We start from the raw sequence: 14,288 nt of genomic DNA on the forward strand, positions 1-14,288 counted from the left end.
AAATGAAATTTAAAACAAAGATGTAACTTTTTAAATTTTAAATTATGATTTTTCGTTTCAAATTTTTACTATAGAACTTACAACTGTGCTTGGTGTAGAGGAAGTAGCAGCTTCCTCGTCTTCCTCGGGAACGGCACCTAATTCAGACGGTGCGACCGTAGTATAAGAAACACCACCATTGCAAGCTACCGCACTGATTATTCTCTCCTCCGGCGCTAAAGAGGGTACGGGTATCTGATCGAGCAAATCGTCGTTACTGCTCGTTTCAGCAATGTTCTCGATGTTGCTGCTATCTTGATCGACAGATGTTTCTATTTCGGCGCACATCGCCTCTGTTCCAGACTCATCCTTGTGTTCGGTTTCCTCTAGAACTTTTTACATAATGTTCGATTTTAATCCGTGTTCCAAGATATTTCTTTATTAGCTTTCTTAAGTATTCTTTTCTTCCAACATTTTTGATGCTTAGAATTGTATCATTAATTTTGTGTTGTGACACATGAACTTAGGAATAAATTTTGAAATAATAAAATACAGCAAATATAACGATAAGACATATAGACATGAAAAGAATATACCTTCCGTTGCAAGAGTTGTACTATTATGTTCTAGTAGACTATTTGGCAATTCAGCCAAATACATTTGTTGTTCAGCGATAAAGGATAACACGCTTTGCAATGCTTGTTCCCTGTCCGGTGGAGGTCTTCCGCTTCTCGACGACGTGCTTGCCAAGCTTTTCGTACTCTCGAACTTTACCAGTCTATAAAAGTCTCTGGTGAAATCTGTGCCAATGGATGGAGAGTCTGGATCATCGCTGCAGCCGGATAACGCCGCAGAGGATCGTTTGCTGGAATTTTCAAATGCTCCTTCTTCGCTGCTCCAGGAAGCACCAGGACTTGTAGCGTATGGCCACGACCCAGTCGCTCTAGCATCCATAAGAAGAGCAACCTAGGTAACGAACAAGAGATTCCCAAATAAAAATTGTATACAATTGCATTGTTTAACGAATAGCCTAATTTAAGACTAAGTAGAACTTTGTTTATATGAACTCCAGTTATTTGAACCAAGTTGTATTCAATACCCGGTTAAATTAACTCTTGTTAGTTAAATCCATTTATTTAATCCACTTAAATTCACTTAAATCCATCAAACGTAAACTCTTATCATATGAATGAAAAATCATAAAGCGGACAATCAGTAGACTTTTATTGTATGAAATCTAATTACATAAATTAGCTTTCTACCGGAAAGTTTGTATAAATGGAGTTTTATCGAAAATTTATCAATTGTTAAAACCATATCTAATTTGAAGAAGATATAAAGAAGCAATGTTGTTTTCTGTTCTTACCAATTCGCCTCCTGTTCTATCAGCAAGGTAACTGGCACCATTCCACAAACATTCATTCGCGTCTTCTTCCAATTCTAAAGGATTATGTTCCTTGATTGCTGGAAGAGCTGGGGTGGTAGTGGTGGAGGGTTCTTTCCATACCGTAGATTCATTTTGAACAAGGTCCTCGGTGGACAACGAGAAACTCCAATCTTCCAATTCTGCTCTGTCGTATTCCAACTCGAGGTGATCTCGATGTTGTTGAGCACTCCTGCTGTCGTCCAACCTTTGGGTTGCAAAAATTTCAATTTGTTTTCCTTTTCAACCCATACCATTGTGTTTTACATATATTCAATTTTAAATCGAATTTAAACTGTAAAACCAATTTGATCGTCACGATCAATTTCCAATAAAAGTAAATTAATAAAAGTAAACAAAAAAATCATATTACTTTTTTTTGATAATTTGTGATTAATGATTACAGGAAGAAAACGACAGGGAAGTAATTAGGAAATTATGAACGAACCTGAGCCATTGTTGCACATACTCGGCATCCCAGCCTTCTTCTTCGACTAGAAGAAGAGAAGAGGATCCCATGGGGCTTGGTAGCTTGTACGGCGTGAAATTGGTTGTAGCGGTCAGCTTGAGGCATAGGTGACTGTCAGAGAAGCTGCGCATCACGTGCTGATACGGCAGCAAGTCTTTGGTTGGGGGATAACTGTGACGTGGATTTATTCCTACGGTGAGATTCAACGGCAAAAACAGCACGTCCGGGTCGCCAGCGTCAAGGGCGACCAGCCGTGCATCCGGTGAAACGTCTGCCTCGGTCTCGTCTGTCGCCTCCTTTAGATCTTCTAACCCTCGGGACGGTTCCTGTCGAGCACCCTCACCCTGTACGTCGCTGGACATCGTTGAATAACCCTCGTCTCTGTTCCCACTTTCTGGACTCTCGCTACCTTCCTCTTCTGACGGTTTTTGTGCTGAATTATCGCGGTGAGCATTACTTTAATCTTATTGTCTTAGCATTTGTGTTAATTGTTAATACCATAATGGTATTGCAGATATAACGAGTAACATGGGTAATTGTCGTACGACTATTGTGAATACCTCAGCTGTACATTTCACTTATAAGCATAATGCTTATTTTAATTCTGGCTCTTTCAAGTCATATCGTATCCTTAATTCTTTTACTTGTGCATAACGTTTACTTGGACTGTGTAAACAAATTTTTCCTTCTTAATTATTATATATATTTGTGATATTTTTATAAGCGAGATGCAATGTATTAAAATTAGAATCAGTTTTATTGAAAGTAAAATATATTTACCGTTTATTTAGTTACTAAAATTTGAAACTACAATCGAACGTGGAAGGGTTAAAGATTTCACACGCACAACGTACAATCACACGTGGAATTATCTAGTCAAGCTATATATAATTTTAAAACGATTACTCGTTCATAAAAGATATTTCTATTTGGTATTGATAAACGTACCCAAAGGTCTGTTTCTTCGACATTTCGTAGCAGCCATGACTGGTATCTGTAAATTGAGCGAGCGTGGCCTTGATAAGGGAACCCAAGCTGGGTCCAGACCAAGAGCAGCGACTAGTGCCGCCGGTCCAGCTTCGAGGATCCCTTGAATCAATTCTGTCGGACTTCCAGGATTTGCGGCCTGGGCCAATAATCCTGAAAGTGCTCGATTTTGAGCCTCCAGCTCCCGTATACGCCTCTGCAATGCACCGATTTCTTCCCTCAGACCCTATACAGCACAAAGAAACAATAAGTACGCCGTTTTTTCAAACATAATCTTAGAAATGACAATAGAAAGCGCGTTAGCGGACGAACAATGAGGATTTTAAAGTAAAATGTTGAAAATGTGATTGGATAAACAAGCGTTTGCTACACGAAAACTAGCATTAAAGAAAATAAAATATTCTTCTGTTCGTTGTTTTTCCTTCTACGTACTAAAAGGTTCGAGCAACGTCAAGTTATTCGAACACAGAAGTTTGTCCCCTGGAAAATATTGATAAGTATATTCGTGTTATTTAATCGAGCTAATTTAGTATGCGTGAACACACACTTGCAGCTTTGCAATCTCGCAGCTTAGCAGATGGATTAGACGGGATCGACATTAAAGGTGAAATCTGGTTAACCATTGGTAGATTTCTTTTAAACAGGTAGTACACGTAAAAGAGGAGAAGAAATTAAACACAAATATTACCCCGTAAAGGCCAACGTCTTATACTAGTCAACGAAATCGACTCAGAAGTATGAGTATATTTTAAATGCAACATAATTTACTTCGATATGACAAATCTTCGGATATCATCAAATAATTAGACATAAAGATCGATGAGTATTTCATCGCGACAAAAGGTGAATAAAAAATGAGAATTAAAAGAGGAAATGAGAAGAGAAGAAAGACAAGTCGAGGACGTGGTAACGAGAGCATAGCAATGAACCTTTTGGGATAGAAGGGCGCGGACCACCTGGTTGGCGACGTCGTCCAGGCACCGCTCGTACTGGCGACGCTGAGCGTCCGCGTCTCGTGCCAAGGCAGCGTGTTCCGTTTCCAAGGTCGCCAGACGTGCCACCAACGCAGCATGCACCTCACCAGCACATGCAGCCTCCAAACCGCGCAGCTGACCCCTCATCGACTCGTTCTCCAGCTGCAGCTTCGAAATCTGAGCCTGATACTGATGCACGCGTGCCTGTTGGCAAATGAAAAACAAAAAATAAAACGTCATTAACCAAAAAGCGGTTCAATGTAATTCGCGTCATTGTTTTAACTCGACGAGGTGATTACAATAACTCGAACTGGGATTAGATTTGAGTTATTTAATTTTAAATGAATTAAAAATGATAGTCTTCGTCACGTGAATCGTAGAATACAAATGAGAATAACAAATATTCCAAAATTATATGTAATATTTAATTCAAACTCTCGTAGGCTATAGCATCAATTGAGAAATAATACAAATAGCACGAGAAGATGATAAAACGTTTTCTCGGATGTTTCAAAACGATGGATAAGAAAATCAAGGAGCGGTGCTTTGCTTACTGAGAAATCGACAATAATTCGAAGGGCTATGGCGATAATTCGAAGAAGTGTCGCGCCTTCTCGGTGACCAACTGCAGTTTTCTCAAGGATTCGGCGCAGTTCCGTAGTCAGAGTTAATAACACAAGCGGTCGTTATTAGCAGAAAAGCGTTTAACGTTAAATTAGGGCTCTAGAGACCTGTCGGGGACAGGGGTGCTAATAGAGGGTGCGTGTGTCTGATTTATAACAGTCGTGCCAGCCAGCCGGCCCTTGCTAATGTCTACACTCCCTTCTTCTTTCAAAGCTGAAGGGAGAGCAACGATTTTCTGTCATCTCGCGGGAGAAGAGCAACGAAAAATAGAAATATAAACTGTCCGCTTCATAGAATTCTTTCCGCAGCGTATCTTTTCGTGTCGTTTCCCGCCACTTTCGACTAATCTATCGTCACGCCCGGCAGCTTCTGCTCGCTTCTGAATTGCACGCATCGAGTACAGGGACATTTTTAATCTAATCAATTTCTAATCTTGAAGAACACACTTGTAACAAGATGTTAAATTCGAATGTACGAAGAATTCAAAAGACAATTTACTCGAATTTATAAAGAACATAGGAGAGAAGGTTACGAGGTGCAATTTTTAGCACATCCTATTGAATTAGATTTCTTTCCTCGTATTATCAGCTCCTCTAATCTACTAATAAAACAACGTTAATTTATTAATACTAATAGTACTAAAAAAAAAATTCGTCAGCGATGTGACGAAACCCATTCGCCTTTCTTACCAGAAAAATTATGTTAAGCGGAATTTTCAAGCAACTTTTTGTCCTGAGATCGCGAAGAAAGAAGGGGGATGCGCGCTCCGCAAGTAAAATCGAACAGCTAGAGAGAACACTTGCAGGCATTATGGATATACTTCTTCATAGCCGGCAAAGGGACTTTTAGGGGGGTGGCACCGGTGGGGCGGGACGACATTGAACCAGGGGATCGAGTGACGATCGATAATAAACGGTATTTCGTGGGGCAGTGATGCACACCCCACGCGCTCTAAATCTACGACTCTTTTAGAAGCAAACCGGCCGTGAACGAGATAGTGCGTACCATTCTAAGGGTTCGTAGTAAACGCGACCGTTTACCGTTTCCTCCCCTTTCATTGTACACGGCCGCGTTACGTTACTTCGTTAAGTCAGGAATATTGGTCGTTGGCAAATATGTGGCGAAAGTATTGTCAGTTCGCAGATGGCTCGCTTAGGATAGAGCAGAAATTAGGGAATTTGCTGGCGGTCTTTGCCAAAATTGCCTTTCTACGAAACCACATTCTATTCAAATATGTTTCTCTATCTTTGATTTTCGACGTTGTTGGACAGGTATAACGGATAAAAACAGATTTTTAAACATAGATTTCACATACGCTGTAGGTCTTAAATGATCGTAAAAGTAATTTGAGGGTGATTCTATGTCATATTATAGTATAAATCATAAGGCATATGGATTCGAAAATTAAACCTGTAGAACCTAGAAATGTAGAAGCTTCCTTGAATTTAAAGTAATTAAATATATTGTAAAGAAATGAAAGCATGAAAACATTGTTTTTAGAAAAGAAGTTTTCGGTACAGTGGGAGACATTACGTAACATACATAGTTTTTCTATAAACGAAGGGGAAAATTTAAGGTCAACTTGAATTTTTTGTATGCCATACCCTCCTGTCTACAATACGACAGACGAATTTCTCAGACGAATTCATAGATGTCAATCTTTCGGTTTATTGAGAGCATAGATTAGTCAAGTTCGAAAAGTTTCGAATAAACGCACCCCCTTTCACCTGCGTGTGCGTCTGCTTCAAATGTACAGAGAAATTAATTGAAACGCCATCCGATCGGTAACAGGTCCATCGGAAAGAATATCCTTAATCGCATCGATCGAGTGTTTTTAATCGACGCGGAGTATACATCGCGTGCATATCGCGTTCTTCAGCCCATTGTGTCGCTTCACGGATCGAAAGTACCGAGTAAGAGGACGAAATAAATTGCGTTACGTGAATTAAACGATAAACCCAGCACCCCGCTTTGTGTCGCCGACAGGAACAATCGTACATGACAACTTCAGCTGAAATACAATAACAGCTTGTTGGTTCGCGTTACGAGAGCGTTGTTATTGGACCATGGCAGCTGGAAGCTTTTTACCAAAGTGTCATCGTGTCTCGACTTCTGTTTACAAAAAAAAAAGAGAAAAAACAAATAAATCGTAGAAGAGAAAAAAAGAAATAGTCGTCACAATAAACGTTGGAAACTCTGTTCGATAGACCAGAGAATTTGACAGCCTCTTCGTTATCTGCTCATGCTTATCGACAACGGAACCAATGGTTGAATCAAGGGGGAGACATTCCGCTTTTCATTTCACCCTAGATTCGGGAAGCTAAAATCCGACGCACCACTCGAACGAATATAAATTCAAGGAGGACGGTACGCGCAATTGAAATTCTGCAGAAATTGAATTCCTTCAGGGACTTATGTTTCGATGTAACACGCGATACGACTAATTATCGAGCGATCTTGATCTTTTGAAATCACAAGATTTAATGGCATCTCGTAATGTTACATAATTTAACATTTTCGAAAAGTTCGAAGTTTACAAGTGACTGGCAAACATTTTGAAATTTTACCAAACACTGTAATGAGACATAATAATTATTGAATAAGTGTTAAACCGACTGTTAAATGTGGTTCTGCCGAATATCGAGGTTTATTAATATTATGGATAATCGACTAAACTTCTGAGCTACTTCGAAACATTTTTTTGGTAAAATCTTACCTCGTAAGAAAGTGTGAGCGCAGTTTTCTCTTGCTTCAGCTGTTCGGCTCTGTGCTTATGCTGTAGCAACCCCCGTGATGTCTCCTCCATCCTGGAACAAATCGAATTCGCTTGAAGGAGCTGTCCAGTTTTAATTCTCGTCGAAAAGGTTCTAACTGAACCCGTACCGTGGCCTCGTTCAATCCCTTTGCCATTGTTGCGCATGTTTCAATTGCTTCCAGTGTGATAATTCTACCGTGAAATATTAATACTTCAGAGTCCAATATAACTCACCGAGGTCGAAACGTTTGACGATAAATAAAATTTCAAATAAAGAAAAAAAGAAAAGAAAGGAAAAAATGTTCCAATGCAATTAGCCTGTAAAAAATGTATCCTTTGTCATGGAGTTTCACGGTGGAACGGTTTGTAGATTTAAACGATCGCTGTATCGTCGGTGTAATCGTTATGATTATAGAGGTGAGAAATTATTATAAAGGGAGATGGTAATGGATACAGTTGTGGAACATGTTGTCACAGCTGTGTCGTGGATAAAAAATGGCTCTCATTTGGAAGACAGTTGCCACTATACTTTGCTACCACCTTCGCATTCCACCCCCGTTACGAGTTTCGGAACTTTAACCATCTGTCGTAGAAACCATTCTCTCTATTACTGTAACGACACTTCAGACGTCTTTAGTCACGAATGCTCAAAATTCGAGAACCGCAGTAACTTTGAATACATTTAGTACTCGTCATTGTCTCTATGAGACACTTGGATTCTACGATTTTCTGTAATCCAACAAAGTATTTAAATAAGTATCAGATTAAATAAGTATGAAGCTTAAATAAGTATCAAAGAAGCGAATAGTATGAAGCAGTAAATTAGCTTAAATAATATTTGACGAAGCATTAAAAAGGTATCTCTAACGTTACGACGAGTTTCAACATTTTCGTGAATTAATTTCATTGCTTGGCTTTTGATTAAACGTAGTGTTCCGCGTTGAAAGAAGAAAGAAAGAACTTGAGACGGGAAACGTCCGGAAAATATATTACGCAAAAAAAGAAAAGCAGGAGCATGGTGAAGAAACGAATGGCAAAGGGAAGCTGAAATATACATAAAAAGAGAGGGGCAGAATTTCGCCAAGTTTGGCCATCCACTTTACAAGCAACCCCAGTCGTAGTTCTAACTTAATAACTCGTCGAGTGTATCCGAAGGTTTATCGACAGGCGTGCACATTTACGCGCAAGCCGAAACGGAAAAAGTCGCGACCCCTCGTCAATGTTGATTCGATTATACATTTTCTTCGCGAGTCACGCGGAGGACTAGATTCGCGACAAATTTCTTCATGCGCACGCTCCGCGAGCTTAATGATCTGATTAGAGATACAAGAGGGTTGCAGGGGCTGAGATATGAAGCCGATTTAAGCTTTCCGAGGGAGACGAGTCGAGGGCGAGTCTCCAACACGCCTGGCAACACCCTTTTCGTTTTCCCCCGCTCTTCTCTCTCCTTCTGCCTCTTTCGAAACTAACTTTCCAAACTAACTGCACGCTCCTTGGAGCAAGCGTCCGATTGTTTTCCATCGTAGCAGCCATCTGCAGGAACGCGTAAGGCTTTAATGAAGATTAATTGATAATTACTCGCTGCTACGCTCGACTATCCTTTTCAGAGCCGCGTTTTTTTATTAGAAAAATTACCACTGGAGAACGGTACGACTTTGTTGCGATTCTCTCGTCTTGATAACGAGTTCCTGAACTTATATTATGTGCCATGATGAAGTTGGATAAATAGTAGAACAATATATACAATGCATACCGCTCGTAGCGTTTCTTCGGGGATAAATTTTAAAGCAGATGAAACTTATCTAACTGCAATCAAGTCATAGGGTCAAAGTCAAATTTCAATTAGATGGTCACATTTGTGATACTTCTAATAATAGGAAGATTGCAAGGAGTTCGACGAAGATATTTTTAACCTTCGAATGTTTGAATCTCTGAATTTCAAAATTTTCCGACGTATAAACATGAATTTTCAGGAAACATACAACGAAAGATGAAAAGATACGCGAAACCTGTCCGATAGGCAACGTCTAAGAATGAACATTTCAAATGTTTTTATTCGGAATTTCACGTCCTAGAGAATTTAGATATCGAAAGTGTAAAAGTCGAAGCCTAAAACTTTTGAAGTACAAATTTTACAGCGAACGAAGAAGATGAAGAGATAATAATGCAGAGTAAAATGAATGAAAGAGCGCGATCAATGCTCAAGTTCGTAATTAAGTCTCCTTTGAGAAAGTCGATAAGCGGCTGATCGATTTCAATTGTTTTTCGCTTTGAAACGCCTGGAAGACATTTTTATTGTCCGTTTTTCCTCAGCATCGTTTCATAGATAGCTCGTTTGTGTACATACTGGATCGTGGAAAGAAACTCCGCGAATAAGCTGATTGTCCCGGCGAACTTGCTTGTTCAGACTCCTGGATTGTGTATATTCGAGGAGTTCGAGGATGTTAATCGGCTTAGAAGTCCGTTCGTTAAAGCTCCAAGTTTACTTTAACTCTTACCGTGCTTCCGAAACGATTATGAAAATGGCATTCGGTAAGATTGAAGTATCCGATCGGCCTTAAACCGTCTACCTTTATTAACGCGTTCGTTGGAAGGTGACAACGTCTTTATGCGTTCGCTATCTCATCCCGTTATCGTTCACGCTGCCCTGTTTTTACGCTCGTCTCATTTCCATCTCGTTTACTTGAGGCTTCATAGAATCGTTTCTGATACGAGATGAGTTACAGCATCAACGAAAGATTGTTGTGGTTTGTTGAAACAACATTTTATCTACTAAATTTTTATTCTGTGATTGCGTAAGTCTTTTAAAAAGTGAAATTTTATTTTTATTCTAAATTTTATTTTAAAATAACTGGATTAGAGAGGTTTTAGATCTAATGTAACATAATTTATTACAATTAGATGTTTCTGCAGTTATGGAAAATTTAATGATGCAAAAATGCACAGAATGCACATACTATGGAAAAATATGTAAAATATTCAAAGTAAAACCCTCGTTGTGATATATTATATAATATATACAAAATTTTAATTATATATAATAATTTACAAAGTACGTTCCACCTCTGTATTTCTGTAATTGTGTTTATATTGTAAAAATATAAATTTATATAAACATTTTCGAATCTTTGAGTCTTTGGATCTTTGTATAAATAATAATATCTATGTATTATTAAGTTAAATTTTTATTCTGAAGAGCAGTTTTTCTATACGTATAGCTCGTGAATATTAACGAACGTAGGGGCCTTATTCCTCTTCCGGGGATAACGTAATAATTTACGAGATCTGCAAGTAACCCCGTAACCTTCTTCATTAGAGTTTTACTTGGAAGTCGATTCCAGTTGTGAAACGGGGAGACTTTGCACGGTGATTCCCCGTAACTTATCAACTAGGGTGCCATTTCAGGCGTCAGACTTAAGAACAATGCTCCGCAAATAGTAATTATAAGTGCAAATAGAAGAGCGATTGTCAGCGAGCCCGTCATACGATGAATAATCAAGATTGCAGCCTTTACGGTTACCTTCACTTTGCATATCGTTCCTTTATGCTCTTCCTCCAACATTTCGTGGATTCGTTCGTCCTCGATTGTTTGGTCTGCAGGAAATTCAACTAGAACTTAACTATCGGAAGATTAAACGGTTCTGCTTTCAACTGGTATTAGAGTTCGAATTTAGAATGCAATTCTCAAGTAGAAACTTTTTAATCTAAAACTAAATTACATTTAGATTTGGAAATTTAGAAATTCAAAGATTCGAAGATTCAAAGATTAGAAATTCTCCTTACAAATTCTTTGCACTTTAAAGCTGCGGATAAATATAATTCTTATGCTTTCTTATATTTTTCTTGCTAATTAAAGTACGTCAGCAGCATCGCGAAAAACGCTTGTTCTTCCTTTTAATTAATTCCCAGAGCAAATTTCACGCTTTCTCCCGGCGTCAAAGCGTCGCCAACTTTTTATCAACTACGGTTGCATTCTCACGTGGGAAAACTGTTTGAGCCGCGATAAAGAGGCGAAGCGCGATACCGGAGACAATACGTGGAAGACGCATTGTCCCCAACAGTTTCCGGCCGTTCCAACAAGTGAGCGGAAGATGATTATCGTTTAATGAAAGTCCGGCTACACGCGGTTCCGCGTATAATTCGGCAAACAGTGTTCCTGCATCATTATAATCAAGTTTGCAAGGCAATAGCAGTAAATCACGAGGAACGGCTGGCCGGTGCCATGTGTTCCGGTTGCTGATAGAAACTCCGGATGCCTCGGCGACGATGTAACAGCCAGGAAGATGGAGTTCCGAAATTACCATAAAATTATGTTAACAATTTCTGAATCTTCCTGTTATGATTGCATGTGTTGCAGTTGCTGTTAGTATTATTTTATTATTATTTAATAATTATTTATTTACTATAATATTCTCTGAGCATTTTTGCATGAGTAGACTTGTAACAAATTTTTTTGGAAAGATTGTAACTCTAGAATGGTAAAAGTGACCAATTCATATTTATACGTATCAGTTGGATCTAGTATTTACCTAATATTCTTTCGATATTTTTATGCGAGTAGATTTATATGTTTTCTTTGTTTATATTAAAGTGGCAAAGATAATCTCACGAATTCGTGACTCTTTATAAGAATTTTCTAGATTTAATCTTTATGTACCGTTTTTTGTACTATATATAAATATATATATATATATATATATTTATATATATATTTATATTGTACTTATCTATATTCGTTAAATTGTTAATGATATACCACTTCATCAGAAGCACTTTTCATATTTTAGTAGCAGTATTAATTAACTAAGGTGCTTTGCGGACAGTTAAAAAATTGAAATGAATTTTTAATATAATATCGAGGGTCAGCGAAGTGAAGATGGATACATGCGTAAAAGTTAGAACTCTCAAAGTGTATATGGGGTGGAAAGTTCCTAAGGGCGGTCAATGTAGAGAGTGAAAGTTTCAAGGATGACAAATATGGCAGAGTTTAGAGACAAGAACTTTAAATTAACTTAACTGTCTAAGAACTTCATCGCTGACGTATTACATTCGAAACAAAATATTAGAACTGTAAGCACAATATATCGAAAAACCATATGAAAAATTACATATTGTGCAATAAATAAAAATACACATTAGAAATAAATACAAAATATAATAATACGTTTTTATTAGTTTTAATATTTGAATGTCGCTTTATGAATAAACCAGATAGATTCACTGTTAAGACAAACAATATCATAATACCTTCGACGTGTTAATGTTTCTCAATATTTTAGTATTACGACGAGCAATATCTTTTTAAATTAAAAAGGGATAGAAAAACGTCTGTTCAGCCCTAGAATGAAATTAAAGGAACAATTTTAGTAACTGCAGATCAGTTCACAACGCACTGAATTTGAGAACCAGAAGATATGATTTATATCGAATTCTACAGCCTGTAATCTTCATTTACAATAGTCTCATCTGGATCATTTCATATTAATTACGTTTCTATCCGTCGATTTCCATGTTACCCTCGCAAAGAACCGCCATAAACTCGTATTTCATTAAAATCTATCGCTGCAGAAAAAAAGAGCAGTACAGAACGATCGAGCAGCGTTCGGTCGCTGCACTTTGCGCAAAAAGGCGCATAAAATGCAGCAATCCGGAAAAAGGGTTGGTCTGCAGAGTGTAATCCGCCCCTGTGGCATTATTGTAGTCGTGTGCACGAGCGCTGGTAATTGCCAGCGATCCGTGCTTTGTCGAGGAATTGATCAAGAGGCGCTCGTGCGTTTCCGTTCCCTTCGTTTTATTTCATTCCGTTTCGTCCCGTTTTGTTCGACGAGATTCTTTCTCAACGACAGGCAACATCCTCGCGAAACCATTAATCTCGTTTCGTGAATTGGTCCGGGTCACGGGCATTTTTCAACCCGGAACAAGCATCCGTGGAAGACGTATTGTTACAAGACGCGATTGCCAAACCATTGCCGATCCTCGGACGATAAATTGGAAAATCGCGCGATTACTTTCGTTCGTATTACGTCTGGACGAGGAGGAAGCCGGTTACAGGAATATATTGACGACAAAATAAGATTTATTAGGAGAGCGGTCTTGTAGACATGTATGTAGCCAGACGTAGATTTTTCTCAGAGTAAAATAGGAGACATACTATACACATTGTTCAAAATTGCTTGGATATTCGCCTGTTTCTGGTCTGGATGTAATTCCATTGCGAAAATGCAGACGAAAAGACAAATCATGATCTTTCTTTTTATTTTTATTCCGATGTATATTACAAAGAATGTTTATATTTATAAATTATATGGATGATTCTAGACATTAAGATAATGAGGAAAGTTCATGTATATAAATGTCGAATGTGCATGGCACTTATTTTTCAAGTTCGAGGAAGTTGAATGTTGCGCTAGGGTCGCCTGTAAATATGCAATCCACTTTACATCAGTGCGTGCATTTGGTCGAACATCAATGGAACGTTCAGTACTAATATTAATAGTATTGAATATAAGTATCAAACGTTATGGAGCACTTTTGTTGTTTGAAAGATTCTATATCCTCATATCGTTTATGTGTTTAAAGTATCGTTCGGATAAAAATATTGAGATATTTACGAGCGATAGCATAGGGCCGATAAAACAGAACATAATGTATTTGGAATTCGATGTTTAATATTTCAAGTAGCGCATAAGAATCTTCGATACTGCACCATTTCTACGATTAAACGACTATTAAATTCGTAAACTACTCAATTTTAATCAAGGATGCTCGAACATATTCCTCAATTTGTATCCTATCTACTCGCGTTTGCGATATTACCTACTACTCGAATTACTTGCAAACACTTTACGTAATTTTCACGACTATATTAATGATAGAAGAATAGAGTAAAGATAGACTACAATGCAAATGAGAGTAGACTGTAAATTGCAGTTCGTTGAAACCAAAACTGAAAATAAAACCAAATCCTTAGTCTCAACAACGGACTAAAACAATACCTAGGGTGTACATGGTATTGTTCTCTGGAAACACCCTGCCAAATAAACCAAGGGAGCTCATTATATACAGAAGTTCCGTTAC

General features: G+C 38.2%; 1 protein-coding gene across 13 annotated transcripts in view; it reads right to left on the reverse strand.

Annotated features, from left to right (window-relative positions):
- LOC122573649 overlaps positions 1 to 14,288 on the reverse strand; it is a 391,847-nt gene that overhangs the window by 5,565 nt on the left and 371,994 nt on the right. For 12 of the 13 annotated variants that reach the window (XR_006318791.1, XM_043740306.1, XM_043740304.1 and 9 more), the window contains 7 exons: positions 7,173 to 7,263; positions 3,788 to 4,036; positions 2,820 to 3,084; positions 1,851 to 2,304; positions 1,346 to 1,610; positions 576 to 945; positions 82 to 371 (listed from right to left, as the gene is read on the reverse strand). Coding sequence is in view for 12 of the 13 variants with exons in the window: in XM_043740306.1 (XP_043596241.1) it covers positions 82 to 371; positions 576 to 945; positions 1,346 to 1,610; positions 1,851 to 2,304; positions 2,820 to 3,084; positions 3,788 to 4,036; positions 7,173 to 7,263 (1,984 nt within the window). In the remaining variant the exon portion in view is untranslated. The remainder of the gene's footprint in view (positions 1 to 81; positions 372 to 575; positions 946 to 1,345; positions 1,611 to 1,850; positions 2,305 to 2,819; positions 3,085 to 3,787; positions 4,037 to 7,172; positions 7,264 to 14,288) is intronic. The other variant, XM_043740310.1, reaches the window with a different exon arrangement.

This window comes from Bombus pyrosoma, linkage group LG12, assembly GCF_014825855.1.
Source record: "Bombus pyrosoma isolate SC7728 linkage group LG12, ASM1482585v1, whole genome shotgun sequence".
NCBI classification, from domain to species: domain Eukaryota; kingdom Metazoa; phylum Arthropoda; class Insecta; order Hymenoptera; family Apidae; genus Bombus; species Bombus pyrosoma.